The sequence below is a fragment of the Argentina silus genome (genome assembly GCF_951799395.1).
Source record: "Argentina silus genome assembly, chromosome: X".
Lineage (NCBI taxonomy): Eukaryota > Metazoa > Chordata > Actinopteri > Argentiniformes > Argentinidae > Argentina > Argentina silus.
In genome coordinates, this window is record NC_139653.1 from 21,775,382 (window position 1) to 21,794,492 (window position 19,111).

General features: G+C 41.0%; 1 protein-coding gene across 10 annotated transcripts in view; it reads left to right on the top strand.

Moving 5' to 3' along the window:
- macrod2 (mono-ADP ribosylhydrolase 2) overlaps positions 1–19,111 on the top strand; it is a 455,899-nt gene that overhangs the window by 167,417 nt on the left and 269,371 nt on the right. For all 10 annotated transcript variants that reach the window (XM_083695577.1, XM_083695580.1, XM_083695579.1 and 7 more), the window contains exon 5: positions 8,640–8,756. In XM_083695577.1, coding sequence (XP_083551703.1) covers positions 8,640–8,756 — 117 coding nt within the window. The remainder of the gene's footprint in view (positions 1–8,639; positions 8,757–19,111) is intronic.

A 19,111-nucleotide genomic window follows, 5' to 3' on the forward strand; every position in this document is an offset into this window, starting at 1 on the left:
AGAATCATGAGATCCGTACAGTAAAGTTGTAGCTAGATTGTAGGCCATCTCCCTGCAAGCGTCACCGGCCTGTACCAGGCACGATTATATAGGGGTCTACAGAGTGCATGGCCCATCGTGAGAGGTCGAAACGAGTCGACTGAAAGACAACCCTCCTCTGCCCCTTCTCCTGATTAAATAAATGACATTAATTGCAATAAATCTGTACTTTGGTTTGATTTCCTTGAATCTGAATGAGAACATATCATATTGCTGCCTCACCTGATTGAATAAAGCAAATTACTGGATACATGAATACTTTAATGACGTAGCATTGTGTGTTCCTTTGCATATGTGTAAGTACTGTACAAAGCAAGGGTTGCTTAAGACCTATTATGCACCATCCGGCTAAAGAGCTTGCACTACAGAAACAGCTGTTCATGCATTTTAATCCAAAGCAGTGGCCTTTCATTAGCCTTTTCTCAATTGTTAGGAACACAACTCCTCGCAACCACCATCCTCCACTCACATCCTACTGAAAACACATCGGAGAAGAAGATCTAGGTTCCTCCCCTTACATATTCTTTCCTCCAATGCTTCATGAGAACAAAGTGAATAGAGGACGGAGGAGAGGACGCGAGGTGTCGTGCTCCTAACAATTGAGAAATGGCTCCATTTATGTAATTATAGCTCCACCAGAGAGTTTGGCCTGCAGATCCAAGCCTCTGAAGCCCGAGTCATGTTTACTTTATCCTCTCACCAGCCTTAAAGCCCGTCTTTCAGATTGCACCACAATTGCATGCATTTGTCTAGAGCTGGAGTTGTTGTTTTTCAGAACAGTGTACAGTGCTGAACAAAGATTCCCTGTTCAGATTTTCACCTCCAGCCAGGTTACTCTTGGAAAACCCATCTTTTATCATCAAGCCGTCTGCTCTCAGGTGACTTGGAGCTGAACTTTGTGCTGAGGAAGTAATTTATGATGAAATTGCCTGTTATTTGCTCTAGGGGGTTGTATTTTTCAAGTTGTGTTTTTTCTAGCGGTGTCCCTTATTAGCTCAACCTCTCAAAGAGGGCCATTTCTACAGGAGGCGGCATTTGATTCTGCCTAGATGAAAATGTGTGTTGTTTCAATTGATTTAAAAGCATTTGTCTGCTGAGAGTAACTGAGAGCAAATGCACTGGGATTGAAGCATGGTTAGGCCGACACACTTCACCACAACAGTTTAGCTGAAATGTAACATGAGTGAGGGAGGGAGGGGGAGGGGGAGTGTGTATTTCATAGTGATAGCAGTTGAGGTTGACAAAAACATGCTGTATTTATCAATAATTCAGATCTGGTTCAGGATCCTGGTCCGGTCGACATCTACTCTTATTGGTCTGTGTCTTGATTATACTTTCAAATCATGTCGCATTTTCCCTACGAGCCAACTTGCCCCCTACCACTCGGTGAGATGGCAGGATGAGTAGGGGGAGGTGGTTCCTCGTGATAGGAAGCACATTGATTGCCTTTGTACTGAATATGTATACAGCTCTGAGGCTGTATGGGAGCTCTTTGATGTCTGATTTAGTTACATGAAAAAAATAAACTGAATGTCATGTTGTCGTTGTTGTTAATGATGTTTCAGATGTATTCCGAAATACTTTGATTCTTCCCCTAAACCTCCAGAAAACCAATGAAAATGTTTCTGTTAGCACAACAACTCAATGTACAAGGCAAGCACAATGAAAATAATCCCAAATGACAGATTGTCATCATAGTGGTGTCGTTTGTAAAACACTGCCTTATGGAATCACATATGCATAGCACATATGTACATGATGACACACACCCTCCCAGACACACATGATCACACGCAGACACACATACACACACACACATACACACTCACACACGCACACACACACACACACACACACACACACACACACACACACACACAATTCCTTGCCATTGCTCTTCAAATTGGTTTTGCAGCAACAGCAAGAAGTGGGTCTTTCACCCGTACACACAACCTCTCTTTCCTGAGGAGAAGTAATTGTGAAGCTTGGGTGCCAAAGGTAATCTAACCGAGGAGACGAGTCGATAATAGCCACATTGACAGACTGCTTGTTTGTAATAAGACACTGTATGAGGAGTCAAAGGTGAAAAATGAGTGTGATATTGGTGGTGGGAGAGCAAGGTGAGAGAGGGGGTCTGTGTTTGTGAGTAAGGGTTGTGTTCATATGTGGTTATAAAGGTGGGGGGAATTCACACACAAGATGTGGTGGCAGAAAACGTGACTGAGGAGCCATGATGGGAAGCCTAGCATTGTAGTGTTGTGAGGGAAGCTTAAAGAAGAGGAGGGTGGATGTGATGTGGAGAATGCAGACATTCTACTCTGAGCTGTCTAGGACAGACTGACTCTGCTACCTCTGACAGGGATGTTAGACAAACACAACATAACAGTAAAACAACATGGTGGAATTGTAGGCCAGGGCCATGACTGTATTGTCTCAGGCAAGGAATGGTGCACGGCTGGGGTCTGGCACCGAAGTGTCCGCAGCTGTCAGAGCCCCAGAGCTCAATGGCAGGGCCAGATGAGCCTTGGTAACCCAACCTGGGTGAGGAGGCCATTTACAGCCCTGGGAACGACCCCCTGTTTCCCCTTAAATGACTGGCCTCTCTCCCTCAGCTCTAAGCATATCTGCTAGTCATGTTCAGTTCTGTATTTGTCTTTAATCAAACTTTTTTTTTTTTTTTTTTTGTGAAGGGCTAAGCTTTTCAGTTCATACATGAGATTCCATGAGAATATTTGATAGTACAAAGTGGGTGGTGGGTGTATGTTCATATCTGTCTGGCTGCTTGCAGGTTGACTTGGTTGTGTCTGGGTCTCAGCATGGTAATGATGGTGACATTTTAGAGCATTTAGAAAATACACCTCCTATCCCCCTTTTCACACCCCTGCTGCTCTGTTGCTGAAAACATTGTGCTAGACAAGAGAGAAAAAATATATGTTATACAAGGATTCTATCGAATTCAATAGAGACATGCAAATCTGATGATATAACTCATACTAATTTAGTAGTAGTTAGTGTGTCTTTGGCATAAAAATATTGCCTTTATTGTCTGTCTATTGTCTGAGGAATAGTGACTCATGTAAGCTTGTGATATTTGATGTCACTGCTGAGACTAAGATCTGTGGCTGGCAGCCTCACATTTTAATTGTCCTAATCCTGTGTTTACCATGGTATTACAGGTGGAATTGCGATGATTATCATAGCTTTGGGAACTTTGTTACAGTAGAGTGTAGTCCTTGTCTCCTATTTATGTTGGCTCTGATTAGGAAACATAATCCAATATCACCTGGGAATAACCGACGAGGGCGGGAATCTCCTATATGACATTTAGTGCAGCCAGGATCTCTGATTGGCACTTGATTAGAAACTAATCCATGTCATTATCTCCTTGAGTGAAATTAGTTGAGTAGAAAATGGTGTTGTAAATCACAGAGGTGGTAAAAGGGAGGGAAGAGAGGAGGGGTTGCACCAACACACAACTCTCAAAGTGCTCTGGATGGAGAGGTACTGTAATATCCTGTTGCCATCAATGGAGGCTAGTGGAGGGAGAAATTGAAGGATGGACTCATTGTAATGCATGGAATGGAATGAGGAATGGTATCAAGCATGTGTGATATCCGATTTTTATCTCCACTAGCCTCCACCAGTTGCCATGGATACTATACATACTAGATAAGAAACTGTACATGTATGACTTTCTGCTTTGGGAAATGTTTTGGCTCAGCGCACTGTGTCCAGCCCTGTCCCCATACTGTATGTCATTCTGCTCTCTGAGCCCCCAGACGACTAGTACAGTCTAATGGATGGGTGGTAAAGTTTACCTGGCCATTTACTCTATTTTCCACTCTGTCAGAGGTTGGTTGTCAGATGCTCCCCAGCCACCCTGGTTAATGCCAGCTCCTACATCCTCACCCACCCCCATGCTGCCTCCAAAGGCTCCAATCCTGAACCCCAACCCTCAGAGGAACGGAAAAATAATTAGGAGAGAAATTGCAGCTGACACTATTTCTGAAAAGCAGGGTATTCTAATGAGAGCAGAGCAGGGATTCTTTGTGTCTGAGGGAGAGATTGAACCCCCCTGGTTCTCGGTGTGTGTGTGTGTGTGTGTGTGTGTGTGTGTGTGTGTGTGTGTGTGTGTGTGTGTGTGTGTGTGTGTGTGTGTGTGTGTGTGTGTGTGTGTGTGTGTGTGTGTGTGTGTGTGTGAGTGAGAAAAGCCAGGGGAAAGTAAGCAGGGCTTTGCAGACTTTAATGCATGTGGGAAAAGACCCAAGGAGGACACCACCGAAACAGAGGAGGTGTCCCCATCACTGGCACAGCCAAGGTTACAGTATAGGAACTCGCTCCAATGTTCTTTCTTTCTCTCTGTCTTTATGTCTCTCTCTCTCTCTCACACACTTACTTACCACACACACACACACACACACACACACACACACACACACACACACACACACACACAATGGTTCCCTCTCCCTCTTTCTCTCCAGAGTTCAGGGGGATGCAGTCCAGTTTGAGCCCAATGTTATCTTCATTAGTGGTGCAGACTTGTTGAAGTGGTGGTGGGGGAAGCTTTTCACTGAGCCCGACATGGAGTGAAGATGAATAAATGCTCTGTCCCACATAGGCGCTGCCTAAGCAGTGGTGGGCAGAGAGATCTATGAGGTATTAACTGTTATATTTCAGCAGGGTTGAGAAAAGCCAGTAGTGGGGGTGGACAGCAGCAGATGCTGCGGCCCAAAGATTGAGCCTGTTAAATGAAAACTCCACCATTAACAGGTCCTAACTGTGGTTTGAAATATAGCATTGGGCACCACTGTTTGTGCATCACTTAGTAGCTGCTGTTTTAGGGCTTTTGGCAGTGATTTGACCCTGCTCAGAGGACTTGAGATGAGGGAGAAGAAATCTATTTGACTGCCTGCCACTGACTTGGGATGACACAGGTGCAACATCAGTGACAGAGGATTTCAAGTGTTTTGACATGTGAAACTATTGGCCTTCAATATAATAGACTGGCGAAGAGGGCACAGGAATTTAAGGATTTAATCTGGGATCACTAAAGCACATGGGACTAGGGATGAGGTGACGCAGAACACATCTCCTTTAGTTTGCATTATAATTGATAGGCTGTTTGACAACAAGATTTGCATCACCAAAACACATGTATCGCAATTTTGTGTATTGGCAAAATAAACAATTGCATAAATATGCTAGGACAGTTTGGAGTGAAAATATGTGCCAGTTTCACATCATTAAGTCAAACATCATTCAAATAATGTTTTTACCCTGAATCATGTTACCAATGCATTTGCATTGAGTGTGGGAATGTGGTCTGCAGAGAGAAGCTACAGAGCAGTGATGTGACACGTAGGCCTCTCTGAGGTGACTGTAAATGCCATACTTAGTTAATGAGGATCAGAAGCCTGGCATCCGTTCTCTGAGAATCAGCAGGGAATAATGCTGAAATCCCACTTAGATTAGAAAATAAATTGATAACAAGATTGCATCTGGGTCATGCTTCTTCTTATGAAAACTCTAACTGTGGGTAATTCTTCTTTTTTTAAGTAAGGTACATGGGAAAGTATATCCTGAGTTCACCATCAATTTTCAATTAAAGTCTTGCTCTACTGGAGTTGGGATTGACAAAGATGAGGTATTCCTCACACACATACACACACACACACACACACACACACACACACACACACACACACACACACACACACACACACACACACACACACACAGTTTACCCGGTATGCATCTGTGGTTCTCCACCCATTCCGTGAAGAAGTCTAAGTAAAGCAGGTGAATTAAATCTGTGACGGTAAAATGCAAGGTCCTGGCAATCAGCTAAATCTGCTCAGCATTTGTATCCCTATTTACGGGCACTGTGGGCAAAGCTCCAGTCCCTAGGGATCATCATTCTGTCTGAGACAAGAGACTCAGTGACACTACCAGGAGCTCCAGAGAGGTGTGCAGAAGCTGTATCACAGACAACCACAAACACAGGCCAGTTTGGGGCTCTTATGTATCATCATCTAAAAATTCACACTCAAACCATTCAGCTGAAACATCTTTTCTCAAGGGTATAGAATCCTATCTGATTTCAACCCAAGACCCTCCGGCTTGTGCAGTTCCATAGGACTGTGTGAGTTGTTCCCATACACACTGGGCTCCCAGAGTGGTCATGGGTAATAGATTATCCAGGCCTGACAGTGATGTTCCACAGGGAGGGGATGTGTCTAGGGAGAGGTTTCCTGTGGGAAGAGTGGTGGTATAGGAGGGGGAGGGCTGTGTTCTGTCTTCCATGGCAGGGCTTTACTGGAGGAAACACAGTTCACCCTGCACCTGCTCCAGGTGAGCTAAGGAGAAATAGAAGTTTACTGTCTAGGTAAGTTAGGACTTAGAGGAGAGGAGTTGCATGTCGAGAGAGAGAGAGAGAGAGAGAGAGAGAGAGAGAGTCCACCACAGGCCATTTCAGTGAGATGACTTTGATCTTTGAGAAACTATGTTGATATGTTAATTGAGTCCAGTTCAGTCTGATGTAACCTTCAGTACAGGCTCACTGTATAATAATAAAATAAAACACTTACATGCACTGTGTTTTACGGTTAGGTTACAGTTAGGGTTAGCACAAACACATTTCTAACCTCGGTATGCCTTACCAATCTGCCCATATCTGAAAGAATATGTTGGTCTATAGAATGAAACCCAAATGAAAAGGGTGTTCAGATGTGTTGTTATACAAGGAAGACTCTTACTTGTATGTGGGAGTAACAGAAGAATACTTAAATTCTTTTACCTATCAGTTTATTTTGAAAACAGATGTTTAGCCTCTGACCATAACATTTTATGATAAGCTTATTTTACAGTGTATATTTTACAGTGTATATTTTACAGATAGATGATTTGATAGCATCACATTTTGTTTAGCAACAATGAACATGGACTCATACTGTATTGTAATTATTCCAAATGCATTCATTTTTCACACAACGCATTCACTGTCTAGCAGTATAAATTCCATACGAGCGGATTCCATATCTGTCTTTATCCCTCTCAAACTCATGTTACTTTTTCAAAAAGCCATCAGGATCAGTCTCTGTCAACTGGCTGTCCCTCAGTCCATTAAAGATGATTCATAGAGCTAGAAAATCTTCCACCCAGCTGTTCTGTTTGACTCATCCCTGTAAAATAGAAAGGAGTTGAAACAGACCATCTCTTGTCAAAAAATACATATTTGTCAGATTGAAAGTGAGTGAATATTTTCATCTTAATAAAATGAGGTCCACTTTGTTTATGAGATGTGACCCGTGCTTTGGAAGCACTTCAATCAGGTTATATTTGCCAGGTTGTATTTGTATGATAACAGCACTAGTGACAGATCAAATATACAGTGTTTAAACACTCTCTGGGTGTTGGTATTGGTTGGTTTCTCAAAGTGTTTATCCTTTGATCTTCTCTGTATATAATAGAGTAACACCGGTGTGGAGCCCTCAGTCTCCTGACCCTCCACACGTTCAGCCATGGTGACCTATTGAATGAGCCGCACACTCCAGTTTAGTGCTGGTGAGAGAGGAATAGACCGTAGAGTAAAAAAAAAAAATGAAAATACATGCCTGTTTGTCCATTTCCTCCTTTTCCTCATCCTCCTTTTCACGAGTGTGTTGTTCTCTAATGGCTTGTGAGGATTTTTACAAGACAACTTGAGGGGGATTTTATGATGTTTCAGTGTGATTGATAACATGCTCTTGGAGGAGTGTCAGGCTTTCGGAGACGGATAATTTGGATTTCTATCTCTCTGTCATCTCATGTAAGACGTACCATCAATCAAGCCCATCGCGGCCTTAACCCGCCGAAATTAAAACCGTAGGGGGCGGGGGGCCCAGAGGCTCGGCAGAACCAGGACACACATCAACATGGATCCCGACAGAATCAGAACACTGATCCACATCATAACACACTTACCACAGGGGACATGATAAATAATAAAACATCCCAGGCAGAGTACTGAAAGTACAGTTGATAATATGAGTGTACCTAGCTAATGACAGCAGAGAGAAGGATTATAGGAAGAGGCCTTATATATATCCTGTGTGTGTGTGTGTGTGTGTGTGTGTGTGTGTGTGTGTGTGTGTGTGTGTGTGTGTGTGTGTGTGTGTGTGTGTGTGTGTGTTGTGTGTGTGTGTGTGTGTGTGTGTGTGTGTGGAGGTGTGTGGAGGTGTGTGGAGGTGTTATGAGATACGAACACAGCTCACTCATACTCTGTCAATATTTACAAACAGCAGGGTCCTCTTGCTGTTGTGGCCAAAGGAAACGAGCATCAGAGCCATAAGCCACTTACAATAATGCAGGGGGTAAAAATATGTGAAGCATCTTCAGAGTCAAACAAGGGACAAACAAACCAACACAGTGTTCAGGAGATCAGGTTTATATTATGTCTTGTGTTTGGCCTGAGAGAAGCATCCTCTCTCTTTACCATGCTGATGGTGAGATGTTGTGTGTTGTGTATATTTTGTGTGTATGGTGAATACGCACGGAAAGGTTTGTGGATGTTTGTCCTCAGTTAGACTTACCTGTGTGTGTCTGTTTTTCATTTTTAGTTGATGGCTGTATTCACAAAGCGGCAGGATCCTGTCTATATGATGAATGCCACACACTAAATGGTTGTGAAACCGGCAACGCCAAGATCACCTGCGGCTACGATCTTCCAGCTAAATGTGAGTACCAGTTAATACTATGATCCCAATACAGAACATGGAAACCAGTATGACCAACAAGATGTGCACGGATTCATATCAATGAGAACATTATCATAATTTAACAACGTTGTCACCAATGAGGGTTGCTCTTCCCACCAGCTACATGAAGATCACATTTACATCGTTCTGCAAAATATAAATAGCAATGATGGCTACACAATCATGACTAAAGTGACATTGTGAATTCCACCACTGCTTCACTACATAAGAATCACAATGGGGGCTGATGTATCCTGTCAGAGAGCCCCATGTTTAATGTCCAGTTCTTGAAAATGAAAATCGCTTTATCATGGTTTATTAGTTGTGAACAGACATGACTGATTAATTAAGTCTTGGTATTAGGAGGATAATTATTATTATGATGGGTGCCTGCTGTGTGGATAGTTGAAGGTGCCATCTGCACGCAAACAAAGACATTAAGGGAACTATTAGATAGTAATTTGATTGATATTTCATCCCTGATTTATTCCATTAACACATCACATAACTCTTATTGGCATGAGTTATGAAGAATGTCATGACATAAATGGCTGGAGGAGGGAGCTACATGGAATTTTGTTATGATTTTTATCAGGTATACAAGTTTATGTATAACATGCACACAGTGTGTGTCTGTGTCTGTGGGTGTGCAATAGGAGCTCTGTATTAGGATAGTAGTAGGCTGTAATAGGTGAAGGAGTGTGTGTGTGTGTGTGTGTGCGTGTGTGTGTGTGTGTGTGTGTGTGTGTGTGTGTGTGTGTGTGTGTGTGTGTGTGTGCATGTGTGTGTGTGCATGTGTGTGTGTGTGTGTGTGTGTGTGTGTGTGTGTGTGTGTGTGTGTGTGTGTGTGTGTGTGTGTGTTAACACAGCTGGAACAAGGAACAAGGGAGCATGAGTATTTATTTGTAATGCACCAGCCAATCTTAAAAAGCTGTCATAAATACTATTCCAAACAAAGCTGGAAAAATGCCCAGGAAAGCAATAGTGTCCTTGGGTACAGTTCTGTCAAATGAAACGACCCAGTGGTAGCAGCATTTCCCTGAAGGGTTTACACCAGATAGTCAAGAGAGAGCAAATTAAAATAAAGGACAAATTGTGTTGTGTTTATATGCCTTAAATTTGTCAATCAACCTAAACAAATCAAACGTGACTCATTCTAGTGGACAGCATGCTCCACCGTCTGCTAGGCCAACAATCAGAGTTCCATGACAGTTTAATAACCTGCTATGTTATATCGCAACCTGGAAGCAATCCCATGGACACAGTAGGGCTTCTCTTTTAGTGATCTATAAACAAATTCTCTGTACATGAGTGTGTAACTGGGGGAAAAAAGTAAGGCTTGATTGAAAGGAGACTTGTCAGTTTTCTTTTTTATATGACACTTCTCTGCCAAGAAACCAGAGCTATCTCACAACCTTTTTATCTTCTTATTTTCTGCTTCTCATCACTGTCATCATCACAATTGTCACTCTTGACTGCTCTTGGAAATTGACAGCTATTTCACATCCCTCTGTGAATTGGAGGCTTTGACTAGAGCTGACTTCATCCATAAGTCAACACGACGTTTAGATGTTGTTCTTTTCATTAATTATCCTTGGGTGACTTATTTGTTTTTCTCCTCCCACGCAAACTTTCTGAGGCTGTCACTACTGCTTCACCACAGGGTGATTTCATTTTATGTTAATAATAATAACTTATCTGTAAAGTGTGTTCCATATATTACATCTCATAAAACCCTTAAAATGAACAAAGCTGATTACAACTCCCAAACCACAACTGCTTTTACTTTGATTGGCATGACAGTCTTTAGACATGGTTGATTTTGCTCGCCTGGCATGGAAGATGTGCTTGGTGTGCATATTTTGTACCTTACCATTAGTCCAAAATAGTGACTCCGCCCTTCTAGTGTGCTGAGCAAGCTCAATCCAGTGCAACCCTTCATGCACTGCTCCTTCTGATTTGTACTTCCCGTTGTGCCCCGCAATATGGATGGGCCAACTGTACACTACAGTTTGCTATTCTACACAGGCCAATGAGTGAACATAGAAAAGGAATTTGATGCATTCAGTTTTCATACAACATGCAATTATGTGCTTCTTCCCAGCCTAATGTAAAATGAGCAAAATTATTGATGTTGACATGTTGTCCCCCCAATTGAACATGGCCTTTTTTTTTAACATATTTTTTTTTAATATTCTATTTGAGTGTCTTAGTGTTGGTGTATTAGACAAATATTAAAACTGTGGGGTTAATTGAAACCCATGGGCTGTGCTGGCTATGGGCTGGCTGAGTGATTACACCAGAAGGTACCTAGGTCACCCTGTATAAAGCTTCAGTCATACTGATGAATAATCAGGGTTATCAACCGCACATAATCACAACATGCATCAAACTGCAGGATCACACAATCTAATCGCACCCTTAGAGGGCCAAACTACACATGATCCTCACACACATCTGAATTTGAACTGTTGTTTTTATTCAGGAAACTCAAAGTGGAGGAGAGTCTGTCTTGTTTCTAAAAATATTACAAAATATATGCAATCTTACCGATTTTTTCCTTTTTTTAATTTAGTCCTTTTCTATTTTTTCTTTTCTACTTTTGCTATGTAGTGTAGCTTTGTTCACAATATGAAATAGACATCAGGGATACAACAGTATCTTAAACTTTCCCCCAAGAGACAGAAACAACATAAACAACAATTCCCATGGTTGATTGGGGAATTTTAGTGTTGGCATGCTCGGCATGTTAATATATGTATTTATTGTTTCAAATACATACCTTGTCAAACCTCATGATGTCCCTACACACACACACACTATCCCCCTCTCCCTCTCAATCTCTCTTTCCCTCGCTTCCTCTTTCTCTCTCTCTCTCTCTCTCTCTCTCTCTCTCTCTCTCTCTCTCTCTCTCTCTCTCTCTCTCTCTCTCTCTCTATCTCTCTCTATCTTTCTCTCTCGGACACATACACACACACACACACACACACACACACACACACACACACACAGACACACACACACACACACACACAATCACACATGTACACTGTATGTATGTGAATGTATAGCTGATGTATTGTACGGTATGTGTGCAGATGGTGGGGTTCTTCACATTTCTGTTAGAGATGAGGTAGACGAGAGACAGATGGTCCGTTTACCGTTTAAGTCTTGGCAAAGTCAAATATTTCCAACGTGGGCTTTCTCGCTTTCTAATTTTGCCAGAACACTGGGGTGCTTTTTCTAATTTGTTCTGGGAAGTACTGTATGTCTATTTCCCCAAGGATTGTACTCTTCCATGGGGAACCTGGCTAGTACCAGCCTCTGTGGGATCCATTTTAGCTAGAGGCTCTGGTTTTCCTACCGGACTTAAGCAGAACATTGTTCTCAAGGGCAAGGCCTCTCTTTTTCTCAAATGGAATTCTTTAGAGTAGCTTTGTGAGCTGTGCTCACACAGTACATACATATGCTCTCTCCGAGTCCCGCTATTAGCAAGAGTACGGAGCTGCACTAAGTGGAGCCGTGCAAAATCGTTTTTTGTGTTGTTGTGCAATCTGTATAACAGTGGTGTCTTGATATTGTCAGTATTTGAGCTATTACAATGATGTAATGAGTTATTGACGAGCAGGCGGTGGACTCAGATCCCCATGATCAACCTGAACTTTAAGAGAAATCCAGACCAAGGATATGATGAAATAACTTTTGTGATGTGATAACCAAGAGCCCTTTTCTGTAAGCCAAGGTCTGAGATAATGATGTTGCTCTAGTTTGCTCATGAGTTCATTGGGAGAAATGAATTGACTGATTGTGTCCAAAGGACTGATGAATTATCTTGTACTGAGCAGATTCAGAGCTCTCTCCTCTCAATAGCTTTCTCTCTGTGTCTTTTACAGTGTCTTCGGAAAGTATTCAGACCCCTTCACTTTTTCCACATTTTGTTGTGTTATAGACTCAATTTAAAATGGATTCAATTAAAATGATTTGCCATCGATCCACACACAATACCCCAGAATGACAAAGCGAAAACAGGTTTTTAGAAATTTCAGTAAATGTATTAACATTGAAATACAGAAATACCTAATATACATACAGTGGGGGAAATAATTATTTGATCCCCTGCTGATTTTGTTAGTTTGCCCGATTACAAAGAAATGAGCGGTCTATCATTTTTATGGTACTTTTATTTTAACAAATAGACACAGAATATAAAAAAAAAAAATCCAGAAAAACATATTATATAAAGTTATAAATTAATTTGCATTTGATCGAAGGAAATAAGTATTTGATCCCCAAGCAAAACATGACTTAGTACTTGGTGGAGAAACCCTTGTTGGCAAGCACAGAAGTCAGACGTTTCTTGTAGTTGGTCACCAGGTTTGCACACATCTCAGGAGGGATTTTGGTCCACTCCTCTTTACAGATCCTCTCCAAATCCTGAAGGTTTCAAGGCTTTTGCTTGGCAACTCGAAGCTTCAGCACCCTCCACAAATTTTCTATAGGATTAAGGTCTGGAGACTAGCTAGGCCACTCCATGACCTTAGTGTGCTTTTTCTTGAGCCACTCCTTTGTTGCCTTGGCCATATGTTTTGGGTCATTGTCATGCTGGAAGACCCATCCACGACCCATCCTCAGTGCTCTGGCTGAGAGAAGGAGGTTCTCGTCCAAGATCTTACGGTACATGGCCCCGTCCATTGGCCCCTCAATGCAGTGAAGTCGTCCTGTACCCTTAGCAGAGAAACAACCCCAAAGCATAATGTTTCCACCTCCGTGTTTGACGGTGGGGATGGTGTTCTTGGGATTGTAGCATTCAGCATTTCTCTCCCTCCAAACACGAAGAGTCGAATTTATGCCAAAGAGTTCAATTTTGGTCTCATCTGACCACATCACCTTCTCCCAAGCCTTCTCTGAATCATTTAGGTGTTCATTGGCAAACTTCAGATGGGCCTGTACATGTGCCTTCTTGAGCAGGGGGACCTTGCGGGCACTGCAGGATTTCAATCCGTTACGGTGTAGTGTGTTACCAATGGTTTTCTTGGTGACTGTGGTCCCAGCTGCCTTGAGATCATTACCAAGCTCCTCCCATGTAGTTCTGGGCTGATCCCTCACCCTTCTCATGATCATCCTTACCCCACGAGGCAAGATCTTGCATGGAGCTCCAGGCCGAGGGCGATTGATGGTTATTTTGTATTTGTTCCATTTTCTAATAATTGCACCAACAGTTGTCTCCTTCTCACCAAGCTTCTTGCTGATTGTCTTGTAGCCCATTCCAGCCTTGTGCAGGTCTACAACTCTTACCCTGATGTCCTTTGAATGTTCTTTGGTCTTGCCCATGGTGGTGGAGAGGTTGGAATGAAAAAGATTGATTCTATTGACAGGTGTCTTTTATACCCATAACAAGTAGAGATTAGCAGTACTTTTCCTAAAGACAGGACTAATCTGTGTGCCTCATGGGCATATAACCGGTCTGTATCAGCCAGAATTCTTGCTGGTTTGTAGGGGATCAAATACTTATTTCCTTCGATCAAATGCAAATTAATTTATAACTTTATATAATGTGTTTTTTCTGGACTTCTTTGTTGATATTCTGTCTCTATTTGTTCAACTAAAAGTACCATAGAAATTATAGACCGCTCATTTCTTTGTAATCGGGCAAACTAACAAAATCAGCAGGGGATCAAATAATTATTTCCCCCACTGTAAGTATTCAGACCCTTTGCTATGACATTCTTAAAATTAGCTAAAAATATCATCAACAAATCACTCCATAAGTTGAATTGAGTCCATCTTAATGCAAGGACAATAGTTCATGTAATTTTGGAATGAATATCTTTGTTTTTATAGGGTCTCTGATTTGCATAGGAATCAATGAAGGGGAACAAGTGAAGGGGTCTTAATACTTTCCGAAGGCACACATGTATATTCTGAGATCTTCCATTTTCACTTCAGCATAAGGGTAATCTCCATTGATAAAACACACTATATGTATCTGGATACTGCTAACTACTGAACTTTCAATGGATTCCTAAGATAGATGGTGAGGGACGCAGCAAATCCGGAAAATGCCATTTATGGGGGCTAATATTTTGATTTGTATCGATATCTGATTGGTGGCACCAGTCTAAAAATCCTTCTATTGGCGATATTATTATGCTTTTAACATTGCTTGTGGAATTTAAAATAATAATATAATTGGCTCCAGGGAAAAGACCACATACAGTATCATAGTAGGAAATTACAGAAACCGAAATCACAGTCCAAAACTCTCAATTTGGCCAGATGGAATACAAAGTTTAACACAGGTTTAAATGAGGAAACATGCTTTTTGGTATCAGCCACTGCAGTGCCCTTAAGTCCCCCGTATGGCCATATGGTATTGTGGGCTTCAAAATCTCTCAACAGGAATGCACGCCTAGTAATCTCACCTACCGTGCCTTAACTATGTACTTGGATTTTACAGTATGCGATTGTATTGTGGTTTGGATAGACACATTGCTTCATGAAAGAACAGTCTGTCCATGGAATGTTGAGAACATGTTAAACTCTCTAACCAATTCACCTCAGACTTGAAGACAATCACAATCTTTCAAGGAGAAACATGAGGTGGTAAATTAGACCACTTGATCTAATATAGAAATTATAAGAAAGAAGAAAGTGAAACCACTGGTGAGGGAATTAAATGCTTTCTCATGTTCTGGACAATGGTTTAATACCCAAAGGAAGAGCCCCTTTTTGCCTGAGGGAAGTAGCTCAAAGTAATGATCTGAAATTATAGAGTTTTCCTTGTTTGGAGATGTGACGTACTGTGGCAAATGACAACCTAAACCCAGCCATTTCAAGTTTTTTTCTATTTCAGACAAGAAAATTGCCCTCCATTAGTTCCCACCAAGCAGTTTATGCTGTGACTCACAGTGGCAAATGAGCCGCCCCTTTAAGAGTGCCCATGCACATGTGGGACTGATTATTGTGGGCTGGCCAAGGATTATTATTCAATGACAGTAATTATCCGCCTAGCGGAAGGGTTCTGAATAAAACTTTCTCTGTAACATCAATCTGATAGGGAAATTGTCTATTTGCCTCTACTGTATGTTAGTATGATATGTTGCTCATCTGAGTAAACACTGGTGATACACTTAAGATAAGACTTGGGGTTAGGGAAGTCAGCGACCAATACATTTATTGAACATATGCTTGAGAATTTGTCTGTCAATAAGAGTTGTGTGTTAGTGGCTTTAAAGGTACAGCAGTCATTTTGCACATTGCTGCCCTCTATGGCCACACTGACAATTTTAAAACAAACATAAAGTGTGCTACATTTTTCTTATAGCAGCAAACCTGTGCATATCCTTGTGAACAAAGAAAATGTAAAATATGTACGGAAAAGCCAGTGCTCGACCTTGACACAAGATTTTAGAAAGTGCTTTGTTTGGACCAAAACAGTGCTCTTCACTGAATTTTCTTCATCATGTGATAAACTATTTTTGATCGCTACAGATTTATCATGGACATTGTAGCACTATTTTAAAGCTCATATCTGCACACTGGATCTTTAAAGTGAAGTGTTTCTGTCATAAAGTTTGGAGTTGTGACGGTCTTTTTATCTCTTGCATCAACATGTATTTATGATTGAAGATAAAACTACAGCTTCTCAGAACAAAAAATAGAAAGAGAGAGAGATCATTTACAAAAGGCTTGATTAAATATTAATCATTGGATGATGTTAGAAATTTCACTTAAAAATACTTTTGGTGTGTGGTCATAAATGGGCTGAATTAAAAATAAAACAGCAACATCAAAAGCTTGGGTAGATTATTAAATCATTGCACAAAAACAAATCTATTCTTTCTTTTTTGGTTGAAGTGACCTTGACTTTGAAGTGTCTTTTTATTGTGTTATTTGTGTATTGTCATAATCTGATTCAAATCAGTTTACTAAACTATAACCAACTACATGAGCATATTCCTCCTCTATGCTCATCGAGATGTTTGGAGCCACTGCTCACTAGAACTAGAACTCTAAGATTGAAACTGTTCAATTTTATTCTCCTCTGCTCTGCTCCACTCTGGTAAGGTGTGCACCAGGTTCAAGATTGGAGGTGACGTTGCTCAAGGTGAGTGTAAGGAAACAAAACAATATACAAAAGCAAATACCTTCTTTATTGATGTGCTTTTGCACTATTAAGCCCAGGCTGTCACTGTAGACCTTTATCGCATTCATAGTTCAACTCAGAGGTCTGCCAGGGAAAGTTAATGTCCCAGAGGAACGTTTAGATAGACAGGGAAAAAAGGGGGTGTTTTTATTCTCCAATTTCATCTTAAATCTTTTACTCAGTTTTGTTTTCCTCCCTAGGGCTGTTTTAGATTGACAGTTCAAACCCTTTGCTGCTGTTTATTGTTTTCCTTCTCTTTTCTTTTATCCCTTTTCTGAGCATATGCTTTAAATAATAAATTATACAGGGATGCGGAAAATGAGGGGCAACATTTCATTTTTTCAAATAATATGTGTTCCTGTCATGAGAATGCCACAGTAATTCTTTCCTCCTATTCTTGTTTACTACGAAAATGTGAGTTATAGCAACCATGCCGCAAGTCATGAATATACTTGTTGGGTATTTTGCATGAAAATAAAATTAAATATATTTGCACAGACTATGTATCTTTGTGATACATTTTTGTCTCACTCAGTTTGTGTTATCTATTGCAAGCTTTTTTAGATACTCTATTGTTAGTGTCTGACTAGTTCTTCCACAGGAAGAGGTACAGTAAGAGGTTCTCATTGTAATTCACACTGAACTGCTTTCTCCTCTCGCTTATCTGTTTTGGGTTTATAGATTTCAGGCTTTGCAGTATTGCCTCCACCCAGCCTGCTCTGATAGTGCAGAGAAAGTGCTTTATCCATGCAGCATCAGGACGCTTGCAGAGCTTTGATTACTCTGTAATCTAAAACTGTGTGGTAACTTTTCTTTAAGTGTTTTGAGTGGACTCAAAACCTCTCTGTTTCTCCTCTGGCCTGGCACTTTTTTATCACTCCTCCTGTCTGCATGTAGGCCTAAGCCTTGTGAATGTAATTATTGTGACTCCAGTATTTTAAAATCATAGCAGCTATCATGCGTTCTGTGATTTACATTCACACCCAGTACATATGAATTCCATGAAATGATTAATTGATTCTGGAAACACCAGCAGAGATTGTGATTTTGCTACTTAACTCTGTTTATCTGAGTTTTAATTTCCCCTCGAGGATCAATAAAGTACCTATCTATTTATTTATCTTTGCTCAAGGTCGATTCATCGCCTACCTCCAGATGCGAGTCTCTGGTATTTACAGTAACTGCACCTGGACTAATAATGCTAATAATTAGCATGTGATGAATTCCTCTCCATGATAACATGAGAAATCTCTCCCATGCCCTATTTAATCTGAGGGACTGGGCCGTCTGTTAGTCTCTCTCCACTCAGCAAACATAGATAAATCACAGCAAAGTACCCACTATTAGTAACTGACACATAGCTCATTCTGATTAAATTACCCCCCGAAACATTATCATTCTGCCGAGTGAGTTTGTCACGCCGTTCTCCGCCCTGTCCTTAGAAATGGCAGGGTTGACACTTGCACAGTTGCAGAGGACAGCCCTTTCTAATTTGTTGATTTTTTTCGGCCTGTTCCTTCTGGGAAACATGATATATTATATGTGTCTGATTACTTTATTAGGCCACATTGTGTATTTTTTGTTGGATAGAGTACATTGTTGCACATGTTTTACATTCTATGACTAGCCAGGGTGCTGGGGGGTGGTAAAATAAATCAAAACATCACAGTTGGATTCAGGATCAGGTTTGGTTGCTCTTACCAAAACATTCTGCATTTACCAAAACATTATTTACTGTGTGAAACAAGAATAAACTACACACTGATTCAAATATATATGTCCTGATATGTTGGAACAATTTACGTATTCATTATAATTCTATTTTCTTTTTTTAATCCTGACCATTAATAAATCAAACTGTATGGCTTGACAGTGCCTTTACAAAGGCTGTAGCTGTAAGGTAGTATTTCACCATGAGGATTATAAAATAATAGGGTTGGGAAATGGTGTATTGAGTCATGTACAGGTGAGTTGTTGAGGTTGTATTACTTTTTTGATGACTGTGGTCAGCCATGGTCAGCCTTGTATTTTGAAGAATAGGTTTTTGGAACAAAAGGAATATTACACTGACTAAGCAATGTCCACAGGGGGGATCAAAAATATGTAATTTAATCATTGCAACTTTCTTGTTTTCCCATTGTCTATGTTTTAAATGCAATTGTACTCTTGGGTGTGAAAGAGAGCCTTT